At 38.2% G+C, this 19,186-nt stretch overlaps 1 protein-coding gene across 1 annotated transcript in view; it reads left to right on the forward strand.

Annotated features, from left to right (window-relative positions):
• PPAP2A (phosphatidic acid phosphatase type 2A) overlaps nt 1-19,186 on the forward strand; it is a 40,153-nt gene that overhangs the window by 3,313 nt on the left and 17,654 nt on the right. The window contains 1 exon segment of the mRNA XM_009326948.1: nt 537-817. Within this exon segment, the coding sequence (XP_009325223.1) occupies nt 537-817 (281 nt within the window).

Genomic DNA, 19,186 nt, shown 5'->3' on the forward strand with positions numbered 1-19,186 from the left:
TCCTGTAAAGATTTAATTTTCCTGAGGAACAGGAAATTTCTTTGTTTAAATAACTGGCCTTTCACATCCAGAAATGAAGTCTAGACCCTTCAGAGTAGTCTCTGGCTTCACAAAAAACCTAACAACTTTATGATGAAATAGAAAAATTCTGCTCAGCAGAAGTTTAGCTGAAGAAGATTCAATGTAGAATAAAACATAATACTAGAGAAAATGTTTTTAATTAGGGCCATGCCTAAGTAATATGTATAAATGTTACTCTGAGAAGGCTTTGTTTTAATAAATATTCTGCAAATCAATAATAAGTTCAACATGAAGCAGGGTAAGGTAAAAAGTTTTTTTTTTTTTTTCTTCTATATGAGTGTTTAAAGTTTGGGCATGGTTACTGCTGACTCTTGGAAAATGTAAATTTGCAACTTAACGTTTATAAAAAAACCTAATTTCTGAAACTACATGTCTGAGTATTAGCAATAATAGAGTAATATCTTTCTTTTTAAGCAATTATCTTTCTTTAACTGTTGTCCTTATTTCTCTTTCAGATAATCCTAGGAGAGACCCTCTCTGTCTTTTATAATCATTTGCACTCAAATTCATTTGTCAGAAATAACTACGTAGCCACTATTTACAAAGCCATTGGGACCTTCATTTTTGGAGCAGCTGCTAGCCAGTCGTTGACAGACATTGCCAAGTACTCCATAGGTAGACTGCGTCCTCACTTCCTCGCTGTGTGCCAGCCCGACTGGGCACGAATTAACTGCAGTCTAGGTTACATTGAGAACTTCTCTTGCCAAGGCGACAAAGCAAAAATCAATGAGGGAAGGTGAGTCTGACTAACCTTGTATATTTGGTTGTAAGACCTGTTTCTTAACTTGGGATGATGAGTTTGGAATCGCTACTGCATCTTTTGTGCTTCTCCTAGAATAAAATTCTTGTGATGAATTTTAAACTTTGAGCCCTGTCTAGACACTGGGATTTTTTTCTAATTTATGGAAACTTGTTTTATTAATGTACAGAAGAATGCATAAATTGTGTATTCATTTCTGCTTTTTTACAAAATGTGGGTGACGTTCAGTTTTGATTGGCTTCTATTTATGTTTCTAAAATGTCTGCACATCCCAATGAAGAGAAGAAAATTTGAAATCTGCCTTCAAAATTGGATGTGGAATAGCAAGGAAAACAGTTCAGGTTTAGAATGAAAGCAAATAAAAACTGAATGTATCCATAAAAAAATATGGAGGACTGTTAAGAGAATCACTCTACTCAGTTTTCTCATTATTAGGCATTTCATTACTTTAAATACTTGCCTACCAGTTCAACTGCAGCAAGGTAACAGGGAAACAAAAATGAAGCATGTGACACATTGAAGTCTTGTCACTGTGTTATAAACAGTGTTTGAATGCTACTGGGAGTGTTGAAGTATGTTCATAATAATTCTGGTATTAGAGTTGCTTGAGCTCCCTGGAAGCTTAGCTTTAGAGAAACTCCTTGCCATTCTTTTTCCTGAAGACCTATATACCCTCTTAGTCAGAACTTTTCTCAGTGTGTGTGGTTTTTAAGTACATGTGTGTACATTTTGCTCACTGTCCTCTGTGCTCATTTGCTCTTCTAGCATGTGTCCCCTATCAATCTTCAAGTAGCATGCATGGTATTCCTCAGCAGCCACAGGAAGATGTTGCATATTGATTTGGTGGGGGACCAGGTCCAGCTCCAAGTAATGCACAGCAGCTGTTCAAAGGTGCGAGGAGCAGTTTGTATTTTGAGTGGCTGTTGGTAGTAGAGGGGCAAGTACATGGTGATAGATAGGCAATATAGCAGATAATTCTAAAATGGGCAGGTAGTAAATAGACTAAAATCACGCAGGTAGTAAATAGGCAAATTGGAGTTTGTTCTTTGAGAGATTAAAGTAGGGGAGTGTGCTTCATGTGCAGCTTTTTTTGTACTACTGATGCCCATAATTGTGCTTAGAAGACTTTTATTTACTTATTCTAAGCTATTCTAGACACTGATTTTTTGGATGGATTTTGCTTGCCTGTGAGTAGCCCTGTAGAGTCAGATCATCCACTAGTAAGGTATAACTTTTATCTCTGTTCCAGGAAATAAGTGATGTACTTCTGAAGACTTGTAATGGTCACTTTCTATATGACTGTCAACTTCAGTTTGGACAAAGGCAGAGTAAACAAAGGAGGATTTTAATGAAATGTAGAAAACAAGGAATTTCTAAACAGCATGTCTGTCAGACTTCTAAATGTTACTGGCTGGTCAAAGATCTGACTTGTAGTAGAACAACCTTAATAATTGAAATAGAGATGCTACCTACCCCAAGGTGACATTGTCTTGGTATCTTGTCAGCTTTGCAAATTTTAGTGTGGTGAGTTAGCAGAAGTAATTGCCAGAAATGAACTCTTTAAAAAGAAGATGAAATGGTAACTTATAACAAAAAAAAAGGGGGGGGGGGAAATACAACAAAATCTGTATATTACATTGTGGTGGGGGTAAAATGTTTTGACTTTTTTTTTACTTAAACACCACTTTTAGTGAGTTGACTTTCATTATTCTACTACTATGTGAAAAGATACTTGTCTAAGTTTCAAATGGAATGAGTCTTTAAACAAAATTGCACATCCTCAGGTGCTTTGTGAAACAGAATTGCGTGGCTCTCAGCATGAAACTGTGGGGTCAAAATTCAACTTGGGCATAGCTATGAGTCTTCAGTTGAACTTCTGCATGAGTCTACAAATGCTTCTCAAATGTCGAGAGGGAAAAGGAGAAAATTTGAGTTGAGTGTAATGACTAAAATGGTCCTGGAATAACTTTGGTTTTTGGGGATGATGAAAAACAGAGTTAGCTTATCATCAAACAAGGAAACAGATTTTTCTTGTATGACAATAACATGGAGGAAAAATGGCATAGTGATCGTTTAGTTTTTGTTCCTCCCTGTGCAACTAGTGCTTTGAAATCTCAGACTTCCACATTGGAAGCAAGATTTGTCTGTCATCTCTTAACTGATGAACTGTTAGGTTTGTATTCCCAGCTACTATTTTGTTCCTTTTTTCTGTTGTCCCTATTACTCCCTAGAAAATGATGTAAGAGGGCTCTCCTTTTTGGTCAAAGCTTGCCTTGAAGTGATGAGTTCAGTGTGAGCTCACCTGTGGTGCTTCTTCTCTCAGCTGAGGCTTTTCCATGCACAGGAAGCTGTAAACAAAAAGTAAATTAGGGTGTGGTCAAAGAAGAGTAGATTAAAGTGGGACATTGGTGGATGTCATGGATGCAGTGACCCAGTAAATCATTCTGGGTTTCTTATGGAAATTGGGCCATACATCTGAAAGGCTGGTTTCAATGATCTTAGATCATGTGCCTACATACCTTACAGTTAATAAACCACTAAGAGGAGGGAGTTTGATTGCAGTGAGTTTTGCAGCAAGCTGGAGAAGGTCAGTAGGCTCTCAAACTGTAACCCAGAGGTGAATTTCTAGATCAGTTGGACAAAATTATTAGCGACAAACTTATTACCATCTACCTTAATTTGCATAAAATAAATATGCAGGTAGAAATACCAAGAAAGAATGAAGACAGGACAGTCATAGTGTTGCATACAAAATCATATGTTCTGAACTGAACCTGTTATTCCTGTGTAGTAGTAGAACTTGAGGTCATTTTTTGAATATTTTAAAAGATTCATGCTCAGTTATACAGTCAAAAAGACAAATCTAATCTTTGTTTACTGTTTCTTAATTCATAGCAGAAAAACAATGCTTCCAGTGTAAAAATCCATTGTGTGCTTCCACTATGCATATTGTACTCTTCTCATCATCCCTTTTCGTAATTTTATATTTATCAAAATTATAAAACAGTTTTGGTATGCAGCATCCCTGAGTAGATCAGAACTCTTGGTCTGAAATAGATTATGTGGGTGGGTGTTGAAGAGATAAGTGTAAGATGGAAGTCTCTAAAGGATACTTCAGAAGTGGTACAGAAGTTGGGTAATGACCAATTGTTCCCATTTTCTCCTAATAGTAAAACTGGAAGGTGAAACATTTGAAGTAGTTTATTTTTGTTTTTTCCCCACATGAAGATTAAGAGGATAAAGTAAGCTGCGGAACTCTTTGCAGTGCTGGGATGTGTAAGTTTATAGGTGGGTTCAAAAAACCATTTGAACAAACTTCTAGCAGACTAAAACAAAGAAAACAACCTATGTTTCTGGAAGCCTGTAAGTTATGGTTGGAGGATGACAGTGTTTTGGGCAAGCATTGTTGCGTATTTTGTTCCAGTACTGTTTTATGCAAATCTGATGTTCGCAACTCTTTGCATATGTCTACTGTGTTACAACATCAGGGCATGGGGGAAAGGTAGTCATTAGTCTTTATTGTTCATCAGTAACAGTAGTATTAAAATATGTGCTAAAATACATACATGCTTTATTATGAATATAAACCAATGGACTTGTGCTTGGTTGTCTAAATAAAGTGCCTGTGGGTTTTGGTTAGCTTCAGTAAGGTTTTACTTTCTAACCTGAGCTTGATAAGCTAATTCTTGCTGACTAAAGTATCTTGTTTGCTCTGTATCATGCTGTAAACAGAGTCTTATTCAGTTTTAAATAGCTTAGGTTCTCCTTGGTAACTTTTATATTGTGTTTGCACTTTCAGTACTACTGCTGGTTAAACTAAGCTGAGGATCACAATCATAGTTGTGTGCTTAGTAAATTTCATTCATATTTGTTGAAAGACGCATGTAGGAGTTGGCATATATTCCTTGAAAGTATGTAGCACTTGCAGACCTCTAAAATATGCATGGAAATCACTGGTATATTAAAAATTGCTAGTTAAATTAAATATTAGTATTAGAAACTGTACTTTTCTTCTGTCTCTCTTTGCCTGAAGAAAGGATTGTCTTACAGTCTTCGGCATTTAATTTAAGCTAGACACAGAAGCTTGGAATGAGCTACTTCATGGCAGTTTTCTGAGGGTGAATGACATAGAGAACTGCATTCTCAAGCTTTTATGAAGGTATTGCTAGGTTTGATGCCAACTAGTTGTGTGTAGAGCTTTGTAATATTCCATTTAAATAAATATTAAAAGTAGTAACTCAATAAAGGTGCTTGACCTGTGAAGGTGATATTTCTTTTGAGTATCAAATAGCAAAGTTCTCCTTAAAGCACATAACACCGTTGAATAAGATACGTATTTTTAAAATGTAGTTGCACTGGACAGAAGGGTACAGAAATTCATATCGTGTAGTTTCTTTACTGGGAGACAGTGGTTTGTTTTAGTGTTTTAGGAAAGTAAGTTTAGTATACAAGCACACATTTTGGCTCTATGAATGAAGAAACATCAGAGCCAAGGGGTCCTCCTGTCACTGGTGCTAGCAATTAGCATGCCACTTTTAGTATACCAGTGTATACTTTAATGCTACTGGATTGCCTTTAAGGTACTTTCTTTACAACCTATAAAGATAATGACTTGCCAAATGCCTGATTCCTTTTTCAAATTGGCAAAGTAGGGCTCAGTAAAATAGGTAGGTGTGCCAGGCTTATAATCCTGATCGAGTGGGGATGTGAATGAGTAGTCTCTACTAATCTCTCTACTGATCTCTTTGGCTTTTGCAGCTCCCATTCTTGATAAATTCTTCCTTCTCTTTCGGCTTGCTACTGCTTGCCTTTGCCTGGCTTTGAGTTGGTTGGCAAGATTGCCTACTCCTCTTTGAGGAACTTGGGTGAGAGGACACCGAAAGGACAGATGATGACTTCTCCATTCCTTATTGGTAGCTAAGGCATACTTCCCAAACTTGTCCACTTTAGCCATTCCACAGCAGATTGTTCGTGCATCCTGTTTGTTAGTTTTCTTGCATCCGAAAGAGTTAATAGAAACCACAGATGTTCAGCAGCAGGAGCCATGAATTAATATTTTAACTGTTCCTCTGGTGAGTGTACTTTGCTCTAGTTGCTGGTTGTCTGTCTGGAATGAGTTTGTTTACTCTACTAGACATTCAAGCTTCACTGTTTACAAAGTAGAACATCAAGAGCTTCTATTTTCCTCTAGTATATGAATTGTGGGATAAGTCTTCAGCACCCTCAAAGAGCCTTCGTTGTTAGTGTATCTTCACACTTGATTGGTCTGGAAAAATTTTTTTAGGCGAAGACAAGCATTGGTAACCCTTAGGTAGCAGGATCTGGAATCCAGGAGACATGCTTGACCAGGCCAGCCTGAACCTGGAAAAGGTCAGTCTTAACTGTGTCTGTAAACTTGGAGTGTCATCTTAAGCAAGCAATGGGCATATCTTATTGCTTGTAAAATCCAATCTCAAGGACAGTAAATGTGGCTTAAATAAAAGTTCTATTTTTTTTTTTTGAGGAGGATGGGAACTTAGTAATGGCAATAGACTCTTCTCTCCAATTTTATAAATTTCTTTCTACAAGCAGGTAAAAACTAAAAAAGAAACAAAAACCCCAAGTCCCTCCAACAAAAAACACCCCAAACTGAACAAAAACTCCCCCAAAACAACAATAAAGAACCCCCAGAAACCAAGCTTCTGGTATTGAAGAGTTGTGTGGAACTGAAAGAATGAGAGTCTCTTTTAATGCTCAAACAATGTAGCAGGTGCTGTATACAGCTTACAGTATTCTTAGAACTTAATTTAGGGTTGTGCTGTCACTTTCTAATATATAATGTTATAAACTTGGCAGCACAAATGACACATTAAAGCCTTGTGTAAAGGTCAGGTATATTGAATTTGATACTATTTAAACTTACATGTTATCCCCAAAATGTTAAGAATAAATGTTGTAGCATGAAGTATTATTCCTCGGTGTCTGCTGAATAATTTCATAGGGACGATAATATGCTAGGGTGGAAATAAATAAGTTCTAGTTACTGCTGATGCAAATGATGCCTCCCTAGAACTTCAAAACTTTAAAGCATACTTCCTTAAATTTTCTGGTTTTGGAATCACTTCCTGCAGTAATAATGTACGAAAAAAAGTAGGTTTGTAATATCAGTACTCAATAAAGAATGTGAAACACAACTGTTGCTAATGCTGTGTTGAACTTATAACCTTTGAAAGCAAAAGTCTTTTAATTAAATGTGTTCCTCTTCTCACATGTTCAGTGTACCTGATTTGCTTGTTGTGCCATAGTGGTCACAAGTGTCTCTGAAACAGAAACTAATTGGGACCAATCAATTTAGTGGATAAAAGTTTAAGAATCAAGTCAGTTACCTGGCAATTGGGTTATGAAGTTATTCTTCATAGTTTTGGAATAACATAAATCTGTATTTTTAATACTGTATTTCAGGATGATTGTTACTTGCAGATGACGGTGAAAACTATTTTAAAAAACCTTTCTAAAATGTCACCAGAAAAAGTATTAAAACATTTCAGAAAATAAACATGCTGGCTTCTCTTAAAAGCTAATGTTTTCTACCCTTTTGAGTATACCTTAGAGATATCTTATAAAATTCTGAGTCTTTGTCTTCTGAAATTTTCATAGAACATTTTCTTATTGCCGAATTGATTTCTTCATGCCCCCCCCCCCCCCATACTGTCCCCAGCCTCCATCAACTTCTGGGCATTAATGTCCACAGCATCTTGAAGACTCTGGAGACCTTGTTTCTGGAGACCTTGTTACAATGTCTAGCATGACTGGCTTAAATACTTCTGGTACATGGCTGGATGCTTAGGAAACCTTTGTGTATGTACAGGAGGGAACTTCTGGAGGTCATCTAGTCCAACCTCCAGTTTAAAGCAGAGGTAACTAGAGTTTTGGCAAAGCCTTGTGCATCCTGATTTGTTCAAGAGCTCTGGAGGTGGAGATTCCACAGCCTGTTGGGAAAATCTATTCCTTCAGTCCTTCTTGCTCTTTTTCTAACCATCAGGGGACCCCCTACCTCCTTAGCATGGCTTCTTAAAAATATCTGAACAGCCTCATCATGGCATCATCTACTTTCTTCAGCACCACTGGATGCAAGCCGTCCATTCTCATGGACTTGCAAGTCCAGCTTTAAGCAATCATGGTTAGATCTTCCTTGACTAGATAGTATCTCTCTCCTCTAAACTTTACTACTAGGCATGAAGACCTGGGAGGCTGAGAAGATCTTGTTGGAAAAGACTTCAAAACCTGAGGCAAAGAAGGTATCGAGTACCTTTAGGTTTTCTATTCTTTGTCACAGCATAGCTCACCCTGTTCAGTGGTGGTCCCATGTTATCCTTGTCTTTGTTTTGCTGCTGACCTACCAGTTGAACACCTTCACATTGCCCTTTGTATCCCTCACTAGCTCCAGCCTTGGCCTTCCTAGGTCCTTCTCTGCATGCTTGGGTAATGCTTCAGTACTTGTCATCGGTAGGCAGTCTGCTTCTACCTCTCATGATTTTTTGTGTCTAACTCAGTCAGATGTTGCTTACTGAATCAAGATGGCCTCTTGTTTTTCCTGCTTGTTTTCTTCCACAAGGGGATGGAATGTCTTTGTGCTCTGAGGAGGCTGTCCCTGAAATCCTACCATCTCATGGTTACTGCAACCAAGGGTGTTGCTGACATGTCCAACTAGTTCATCTTTGCTCCTGAGTAGCAGATTAGCAGAGAGCACTTTTCCTGTTAGGCCTGTCCAACAGCAGTGTCAAAAAAGAAAGCTGTTGAATTACTTGCACCCTGCCATGTTGCCCTTCCAGCTGAATTTCCCTAGGCGAAGCCTTTCTGGATATGACATGCCCGAGTTCCTATGCATCCAGTCTCTAGAAATTTTAATCTGTACTTCAGCGTTAGAGATGTCCAGTCTAACTAGTGGATTCTAACATATCTTGGGTTTGTCCGTGTCCCGTCCTGTCGTTCCCTGTCTCCCCCCCCCCCCCCTTTTTTTTTTTGTGTACAACAATTACTTACTAAGCATGAAAGGAAGACTTGACAATTCTTCAGTAGTATCTTAGTATTCTTCAGCCTTGGGCAAGACTTGAACCCTGGCCTCCAAACATCTAAGTGAACTTCCTCCTTACTGAGCTTCTCTCATGACTTTGCATCTCCTTTTTATGCATCTCCAGCTGTGCCCTATGGTGAGTTAAAAGGAGAAGGGTCAACATATTTAATTTCTTGAACCCTTCAATTCACCGACTTTCACTCTGGAGCTTATTTACTGAGCTCTCATTTAAGGTGCAGATTTGGAGGTGTTCCAGTCTTCCAGTCTCTTAAAACATCTACCGTTGAGGTATTGTTGGCTTGTTTCTGTTCTTCTATTGAGACATAGATATATGAACAAGATAAAAAGTCCTCATATAAGATCTGCTCCAAACTGGATTTCATAAATGCCTGATGTGTCCCTTTGTGATGGAATTTTATTGTCCTTTTGGACTGCAACTGAAAAATCTGGATTGAATTTCAAATCTCAGTAATTGCTGGGTCCAGCTTTATTTTAAAAAAAAAAATTTTTTTAGAAGTCTTCATGAATGAAGTTCAAAACTTTCTTTCACATTCTTGAAACTGAAATATTGCCACTAGTTCCATAACAACTGAAAGTGGAGGGGGCAGTATTCATTAGACCAAAAAAAGCATATAGCAAACATCTCGCCTCCCACTTCTTTCATGCTCTTTAAAATGGAGAAAGGACGTTGCTACATGTGTCTAATAACTCTATAATCTTTAGGTAAATGAAGCAGCTTTTTTTTATTCCAGGGATGTAAAATGCTTAATTATCATGCTGCTGCTATGAGACATGGAACAATTGCAGATGGGAAGGCATAACACGTTCTTCCTTGATTAACACACTGCAAAGCTGGGAGTAGAAAGTAGAGGTTCAGATCTTTTCCAGAGAAGGATGTGAGAATATAAGTCTAAACAGTCTTTTGACAGATTAGCCCTTTAAGCAAACGATTTTAGCTATGACAGCAGATTTCTAACTAACCAATTAAGAATGTGTGTGTGTATTATGCATGTGCATACATACCATGTCCTGCATAACACATGCATACATACCATGTCCTGTATAACCTCTGTTTCTGAGCAAATAATGTGATCTGCAAATGAGTACTGACAGTGGATGTATTTCAAGTGGTTGCCTTAATTCTCTTCTATAGTAGATATTAAAAGGAATTTGCTGTTAAAACTTTTTGTAGCTGAAGCTTGAATCATGTTGTAAATCAGTTCTGAGAACATGCTTTAATTTTCACGCTTTAGAATCAAATTAGAACAAAATCAATTTTTACCAATTCTTCCCAGAATCAATGTTCTTCCTTAACAGGACAGCTGAATATAAAGGAGGAGGAACAAAGCAGTGGTATGGGTATTTGGAAGATGAACTGGATGCCAGCATGTTCATTTAAGCTGCTAATGCCCTCCTCTTGTAGTCATGCTAAATTTGGTTGCAGTGTGCACTACAGTTTTCTGATTTATCCTATTGCTTTAACACTGCTTAAACTAATTCCCATCAGCACACAGTCTTGTACAGTGTGAAGTATTTTTTTTTCCCCATGCGTAATAGTCCTGGGTGCGTGCTAAAGGGCTCTTAATCTACTTGCTCAGGCTTCCTGAGTTTACTACAAATTTTTCTTGGATGCAGTATTTATTGCATTTTAACTGAGCAGTGCAAGTTTGCAATTACTGACTTCTAAATATTTTTGTTAGGTATCACTTTTTTTAGCTTTTTTTTTTTTGCTGAGTATGGATGTTGGGGTAGGACCTGAAAGTTCAGAGTTCTGGGTTTGGAGGAACACTGAAAACCTGGTGACTGGGGGGATCCAAGAAGCTGTCCTTTCTGTTTTTTTTTCATCAGCTCACTAAGCACATACATGAAAGTGAAACCTTTGAACCTGAAGTGGTAAATATTAACCCAAGTCTAGCTACTTCAGAGGCACTCTGTGCAGTCTGAACTCTGTTAGGCTCCAAAGCAGACTTGTGCAACTAACGGGGATGTGTATGTGTGTGTGAAACACTTTCCTTGAAGTTGAGTTTCACTTTGGATAGTTGAAGGTCTCTAATTTCAGTTTGTCACTTTGTTCTGTTTGTGGTAACAGATAATGCAGCTGTTAAGTTTCGTAATTATAATTTTATTACTAATATACAGATTCATATCACAACTCAGATGTCTAAAGGAAAAAACAGTTCCCTACTTCAGTTGATGTATAACTCTCATGCTGACTGCGCTCAAAACAAGTTGTGTGTAGTCTGCCATTGCAAACTCAAAATGTAATCTTCAAAGAAGTCTTTAGGAAATTAGAGCTGGCTGTTTGGACCTTGATAATTTATTTCAACACAGTTTCCAAGGTGGTGCCCTTTTACTAATTATTTGCCAGGAATTTTGTTTCAGCTTTGTTTAGAGCTCTTCTGTAGGTTGTGCTCATACATTCCGGTGAGTGCAGTTAAATCACTCAGAGCAGTTCCCAGTAGGTAGGCACCCGTGCCAGCAGGCTGGTATGGGGCTAACCCGCATAACTTCGTTTTGAAGTTCAACCAAACTTTTGAAACTCTTATGTTGTCTGTTCTATGTACACCTTCAAAACTGTAACTGTGTTTAAAAAACAAACAAAAAAAACCCCAAACACAAAAAACCCCAAACAACCCGACTTCATACATTACTTCCATTTTAATGAATACTTTTGTTTTCTCCTGTTTCCTTAGATAGCCTTTGCAATTTTTTTGCTTTGGCATTTAAAGCCAAGAGACTGGACATTTGCTTCAAGTTAACCCATCTCTATTAAACGATCGTTCCTGTCTCTCCCTCCCCTTCCCCCTCTCTGCACCCCCTCACCTGTCTCTCAGTACTGGGAGTATTCCTATGATGAAGCATTATTTTGCATTAAAATAACTTCGCTTGTATGAAATGTTTCAGTATCTTTATTTTGAAACTTCTTAAAGTTTTGTCAAAAATCAAACTGCACTTAATCATTCAAGCATAACTAAATGGATTACTTACCTAATCTGGCAGTTTCTAACAGCATCATGAATCGGAAATGTCTCTAAAGCTGCTACAGACTTATTAACTACTGTTTGCTAGGGGCATACTGGTATGTTGTGTATAGCATTCTGATTATTTTGGAGCTTTTAACCTGTGAAGTGCTCTACAGCACTGAAACTTATATGTACAGGAGTTTAATCAGAGGCTAATATAGTAGTTTTCACTTCTGAAAAAATACATGCAAGAAAAATCTCAAGGAGCTTGGATACCAAACCAGTTGAAAGGGATGAATGGAACGTCACATATGTGTACTATTATTCAGATGGTGCAACTTTTTCCTGAAACACTGCTTCTCAGCCTTCTGTCATTACTGTTATTCAAGATGTAACATGGCTGATTTGGGAACACTGCCAGTCCTAACGAAATTATTCACCACTTCTGAGAATTGGAGCTTAGTCGGGGCACCTACACTTAATTTTACATGGAAAGAAAAAGCTGAAATATGGTAGTGAATAAGAGTCTTTTAATATTTAAACTGTGGAAGTTTCTGGGCTACAGTGGATAATTAAATGGGGCTGTACTTGATCTAGAAGCACAAAGAGCTGCCTTTGCAATAGAAATTAACTGGCAGTAGGGAGAATCAAATCTGAAAGGTGAACATGCTGTAACCAATTGAGATGCAGTTCTCCAATCTGGATCATGTTTCTGATCTTGCATCTCCTTCGCCCTAATGTGAATTGGCCCTTCTCAGCGGCGATGGATAGCATTAATTTTCATAACTGAAAATAAAACTCTTCACCCTTTAATGGTTTTCAGAAAAAGCTGTGCTTGCAGTCTGTCTGCTATTCCAGTAGCTTATCATGCTTAAGTTCATTAGAATTCAAAATTTGTAACTTGTGTTCAGTCCACCCTGAAAATTATTTGGAAGCTAGCTATGGCTAATGGCGCAGGTAGGTGCATCTTCTCCTTCTTGGCAGAATTTCAGACTTGAAAAGCTTATGTCCAAGTCAGTAGAAGGGAAAAGTCTCTTAAGATAAAACTTTGGACATGTGTATAACTGTGTATTGCTCAAACAGTACCGTAGGAACTAAAGTCCCCTTAATGCTGACCATTCTCCTGCTGCCTCCCTTCCCTTTTTCCCCTTCAAAGATAAACAAAAATCTGTTGGGGGACGGGTTCTGCATGCTTGCCAAGTGCTTCATGCCTGAAGCAGTTTCTTAAAGAGGGAATAACAACCAAATCCCTGATTTAACAGGGATTATCATCTTTGTTCGCATTCCCTTTATGTAAAATGATAATAACACTCCTGTGAGTCAAAACAGTATTATGTGGATAACTTGCACAGACGTGGTTAATGGAACAGAAGCCTGTAATCTGATGCATGTGAGAGCAAACTATTAGTCTTTAGAAATGTTGGTCTGAGTCCCCCTTGCTGCTATTTTAACTTTTAATCTTTTCTGAGAGGGGATTACTAGGAAAGAGTAAACAAAGTACCGATTTCTTTTTTTCTATCAGAGGAGGCTAACTAGAAGTGTAGTGGGAAGTTAAACTTTCCTTTTGTGTGTTGAGTTAAATTGAGTGACAAAGTCAAAACTGACAGAAGAGAACTTGCTTTGTGGTGCTTTTGCAACACGCCTGTGGAATGCCGTTGCAGCATGCCAGTTGGATGGACTTCGTAATATCAAGAGCTCGGAACATACATGTTTGTGTCTGGTACGAATGCCAGGAGTTGGTAACTTCTTGCTCTCTAGATAAAACTTTGGAATACTTGGAAGTTCAAGATGCAGGTTGACTGCTGCTCATTTGAAAAGGAAAAAATAGTAGGGGGATGAGATTTTTCCTTACTAGTTATCTTATAGTGAAGTTTATTCCTCTAGTAGTTGCTGGTACAAACCGCTGCTGACAGATGCCAAATAGCTAGCTAACTAGTCATTGCCCACTTAGATTGTTCCATCAGTGTGTAATATTTCTGTTTAAATAAATAAAACTCACATGATATCTGCATACATGTATTGTGAGATATTTCACATGTATTGTGAGATATTTCTTCAATTTCCTGAGAGGGGGGGGAAAAAAGCCCCAACAAATTATGCCAGCAGAAGTTTTTAAAAAAAACTTCAAAATCTGGTCAACCTAGCAGTGAAGACAAGCTGTGTAGTACTTGTAACTGAGTAAAACTACTTCATGTTGATCCTGAGCTTGGGAAAAGGTTACTTTATACCCCTGTTCATTGCATTGTCTGCAGGGCTTGTTTCAAAAGGATGGCGGGTGGTGGTGAAGGTGGTTAGAAATTAGAAAAAGACTGCCTATTTCTTCCTAGAACCTGCTAGATCTGTTTTATGTCAGTAGGATAAGCAGGGAACTTTCATTTGTGTAAGATAAGCATATGGTAAGACAGCCTGTACAAGCAAAAATGTGTAATTGACCGTCTGCAAAAAACTGAGCATAATCTCATGCGTGTTAAGTGTCAGCATTGGCAAAGTTTTCTCACTATCTGCCACTGCTTAAAGTAGAGCTGAATGGATCTATCCCTCAGCCCAAATATGATTAGGGAATTGTGCAAGACACTAATTTTTAAGTCTCATGTCAAAACACCTTTGTCAATAAAACTGTCCGGATGAGGATTACTGAATTGGAAAGACTCTGGCAGCTTTTTCCTCTCTGCAAGTGTAAGGCTTTGTACTTAAATTTGGGTTTAACTACTGGCAGAGAAGGAACAAAGTGGAGAAATTGGGAATACTGTCTTTTGAAAATGGGTTTCTGAGTAGTTTGAGTGGTTGCTGATGTTGTTAAAATAGATGAACTGCTTGTGCATTTACTTAAACATTTCTTTGCAATAATCACAGAAGCGCTTAATTTCAAAACTTTCAACCCCCACTGATCTTGAAAGTTGTACTCATTCAGGTCTAGCACTTGAGAAAAGAGGCAGTGCTGTGAAAACATGTTGATTGCTGAATGCAGAGAAAATTGACTTTAAAGAATGTGGTGCTTCAGCTTAAGCATAGGACTAGCACTTTATTAAACCATGTCCTCTAGGAATATTCCCCTGACAAGCGTGGGGAGCTCTCTGGCTTACTCGACACAGATGTGCCGAGCTGCAGCTCTGTCTGGCACTTATTCCCCTCCAGATCAATGGAACGGGTAACACGAATGTCAGTGGAAGCTTTGAGTCAGACTTGGAGAATCCAGAGAACTTGAGGATAGAAGGGACTTGCTGGCTAATCCAGTGGGTGGGTTTATTTGCTTTGATGTGGGAGTGTGCATAATGTTTTGCTGGGCCTCCTGTTTTTCTCTTAAGGGATCATTCCATAATTCAATAGTTATATTGGGAAGATTGCCTTATCATTCAGCCTCTGCCAGGTTTGTTGTGGCACCACAAGATATGCTTTCTTCTGGTTTATCCCTTTCTACTGTCATTTCTAACACTTTAATTTCTCACCATTTAATGCTTCACGGTGCCATACGTATTTAGCTATTTTCTAGTCTTGTGTTTCACTAAGGCTATTCATTTCCCTGTCATACTCCTACAATTTGCTTAAATGTTTCTGTATGTTCAGGTGTCCTTACAAACACACTATATGGAGACATGATACCAAGCTTGTTTACTGAGCTCCAATGTCCAGTAATTCATTTATGAAATAATGTACTTTACAAAATACTGTCAAGCAGAACTTAGAACTTAAAACATGCTCTTTCTTGCAAGTGACAAACGATCCTTTTATTTGCTGTGTGTTCCATTTTTCTACTAATTGAAGAAATGGTGCCTTCTTATCAGGTGGGCTCTGCTACCTAGGCTAAGTTGCCTTTATGCACGGAAGGGAATAGAAAAGAATGAAATGGTTGTTGGTGTCAAGTCCTGCAAGGTAATCTGTCTTAGATTTGCTTATCTGGGATTAGAAATCCTGGCTAAAAGTGCTGAGTGGTTCAGTTCAATTATTTCTTGTAGGAATTGTTTGTGCTTCGATTATTTTTCCAGGTAATCTTTAAAAATGCAGACTTACAATAACAAACTGTAGTGATTAATTGTAATCAGTCTTATAGCAACCTTTTTAAGAAAGTATAGCATCCTTATTTTTGTCTTTATCATAAACCATGTGAAATTTGTGGCAAAACTAAGTTTTAAGAAAGCTAAACAGCCCTTAAATTACCTTGTTTTAAGACCTTTTTGAGATATCTAGCTGTACTGTATACATTGGAAACCGAGAGTATACTTTAGACTTCAACTGAGACCTGAAACTGGTTTCATGTTACTGTTTAAGGCATTCTTCTAACTTGGTAGTAATATATTGCCCAAGTGGAAATAATTAAAGCTTATGCTTTTTCCTAATAAAATGAAGCCTTGTTCCTCACATCAGAAGTAATCTGTGAGGTAGGTATTGATGGAGTAAGAGCCATGGATCTCTGCAAAGCTGTTCTTTTGATGTCAGACTCTGCCATTTTGGAAAGAATCAAAACAAGACTTTGTGCTTACCAACTCTATTTCACGACACTACAGTTTCACTGGGTACTGTTCTAATATTAATTTGAAAAAGATGTCATGAAATCTGATGTGCAAATTTCTACTGGGATAATTTGGCCTTTCCTTCCTTAGCGAAAGGTAGGGGTTTTGAGGGTTGTCTGTACCATTTTATTTATAGATGTGTTTTCCAATACATAATACTTATGTATTCTTGGGACTAGTAAATACTGGTTGTTTTTTTAAATTAAAAATGTATTTTTTTTAAAATGCTGGCTCATAGCAAACCAGCATTTGCAGTATGATCACAGAGAAGCTTGGGCTGTGCAGCCGCTGGGCTGATTTGATAGACAGGATGTTCTCCTGGCTTTGGGAAGACATTCTTTGCATGCTGAGGAATTATTGGGAAACTTTTCCATTGTCAAACTGAATGTTTGAAAGAGTTTTAAGTTCTGTTGGCGGTTTTTTGGTGGTTGTTTTTTTTTTTTTTTTTAAATATGACTGTTTTTTAAAGAAGTCTAGAGACAGCAGTACTGCAAAAGAAACTTCACTGGGATTGCACAATGTACAAGCTGGGTCAATGCTTTGTCCGAGTTGTATTTCTGGCAATACTTCATGTGCTAAGCACAACATTTTCAATCATGTATAGCATACTTATCTATGCCTGATGAGAATGCATTCAAATTTTGTAATCTTCAACTTGGAACAAGGCATTCTTAATGTTACATTGGGCTAATAAATTCCAAAAACCAAGAATGCCAGTAGTCCACAACACCTTTAAAATGGTATAGGAATTCCAAAATAAACTTAAAGAATTGTATTTCTTCCTTCTCTCACTTATTAGCCTTCTGAATTCCTTCAGTTCACAATAGGTTGCCTTCAGGAATTGTAGGAAACATCATATTATGGACAACAAGAATAGCCCCAAAGTCAGTGGATAAAATACTGGCATAGGAGCCAGAAATTCCTCATTCTGTATCTTCTGTTCTGTAGAACACTATGCTTTGTTTTGTGGCTCAGATGACATGTTTGTCTGAAAGACACAGAGCTCTTAAAAATGCTTATTGTATTGGCTTTCGTAGTGGACTCTTGCCCAGAGATTTTAACTGGTGAAGAGTTAGAGTGCTGAAGTAGAGAAGGAATGTCTAGCTAAAATGTAATCTTAATGTTTTTGAATTTTAAACATCTGAAGATGACACAATGTCAGTACAGTTTTTCTATTTAAGAACAGAATTGAAAAATATCTGTGGAGGTGTGTGTGAATATATATATATGTATTTTCACACACATACACACACAAGTCATCTTACTCTTTTCAAGATTGCTTATTTAGTATCTGTGAAACTGAAAGTTTTCAAAGCACTATTGGCAGTGCTTTGAATCAAATATAAACCAAGAACTCTAAAAATCTATGGAGGAAACTTAGTGTTTTTTTTCTGATGTCTGATACAGTTTAATGTTACACATGCAAATTAATGCAGGAATTTTGCAGTTTCATTTGTGCACAAGGTTATTTTATTGCCTTCTTTGTGATACTTGAGTAGTGAATGTTTAACCCAATTATCTTACTGCACATTAGAGCTACCTTCATTACTCTTGGTACGAAGAGTAGAAATGTTTCCCTTGACCAGGAATTTCCCTGGCCTCAGACTCTCTGCCTGGCTGAGGCACCAAAACAGGGACCTGCTGGATGTGGGAGGGCAGTCTGGAGAGCTATCAAAGTTTTTATTAAGTTGGCCTTGTTTGTGTATGCCAAATTATTAAGTGGGGAGTGCTGTGTTACATAGCTAAGTTGTACAGAAGCCTGACTGAGACCTGGCTGATAGCCTGTGAAGCAGCACAGTTACAAGGCTCTGTGCATAAAGTAGAAAAAATAGTTTAAGTACAGTTTCTTTCATCTTTCCACTTAAGACTGAATTAGAAATGTCTTTCCGTTTTGCCCTCTCTTCTTGAAGAGATGGGTGGGATTTGTTTTACAGCTGTAATACTCCTCACGGAAACTACCTGTGCAGGGGAGGACCTTGCCGAAGGCACCCTGGACTGTCACCATCAACTGCTGAGTCCCTTCAGTCTGGACCTGCTAGAAGCCTTTACAAGTTGAAGGCAATGTTGGCACTCTTTAAATGAGATAGCCAAGTATGAAGCTATTTCTACAAATATTACATGAGGTGTTATCTTTTGCAGTTGGCTGGCTAATGAACTGCCTTTCCCCCTACCCTTCAATGATAGATGATCGTGGTCTGTATGAATCGGTACATTTAACAAATATATATGTGGTATAAACATCTAGATGTGAGTTGTTAACTACTGCTTCTTGATTGTGACCAAATGTAACTAATTGGTTTGGGGTGGTTAATGTGTCATTTGTTCTTAGTCACAGTATGTGTATATCAGATAAGTAATTTCTAAAACTGATAATTTTTACAGTATTCTGGTATTTATGAAGAAGACGAAACAAATATACTGCTTTAAAGCAGTATATATTTTCCTGGTTAACGGGGGAGGTCCCGGACGACTGGGGGCTTGCCAATGTGACGCCCATCTACAAGAAGGGCCGGAAGGAGGATCTGGGGAACTACAGGCCTGTCAGCCTGACCTCGGTGTGAGGGAAGATTATGGAGCAGTTCATCTTGAGGGCGCTCACAAGGCATGAGTGGGACAACCAGGGGATCAGGCCCAGCCAGCACGGGTTCATGAAAGGCAGGTCCTGCTTGACCAACCTGATCTCCTTCTATGACCAGGTGACCCGCCTAGTGGACGAGGGAAAGGCTGTGGATGTGGTCTACCTGGACTTCAGTAAGGCCTTTGACACCATCTTCCACAGCATTCTCCTAGAGAAGCTGGCGGCTCATGGCTTAGACAGGTG

Source organism: Pygoscelis adeliae, unplaced genomic scaffold (genome assembly GCF_000699105.1).
Source record: "Pygoscelis adeliae isolate BGI_AS28 unplaced genomic scaffold, ASM69910v1 Scaffold116, whole genome shotgun sequence".
In the NCBI taxonomy this organism is placed as follows: Eukaryota; Metazoa; Chordata; class Aves; order Sphenisciformes; family Spheniscidae; genus Pygoscelis; species Pygoscelis adeliae.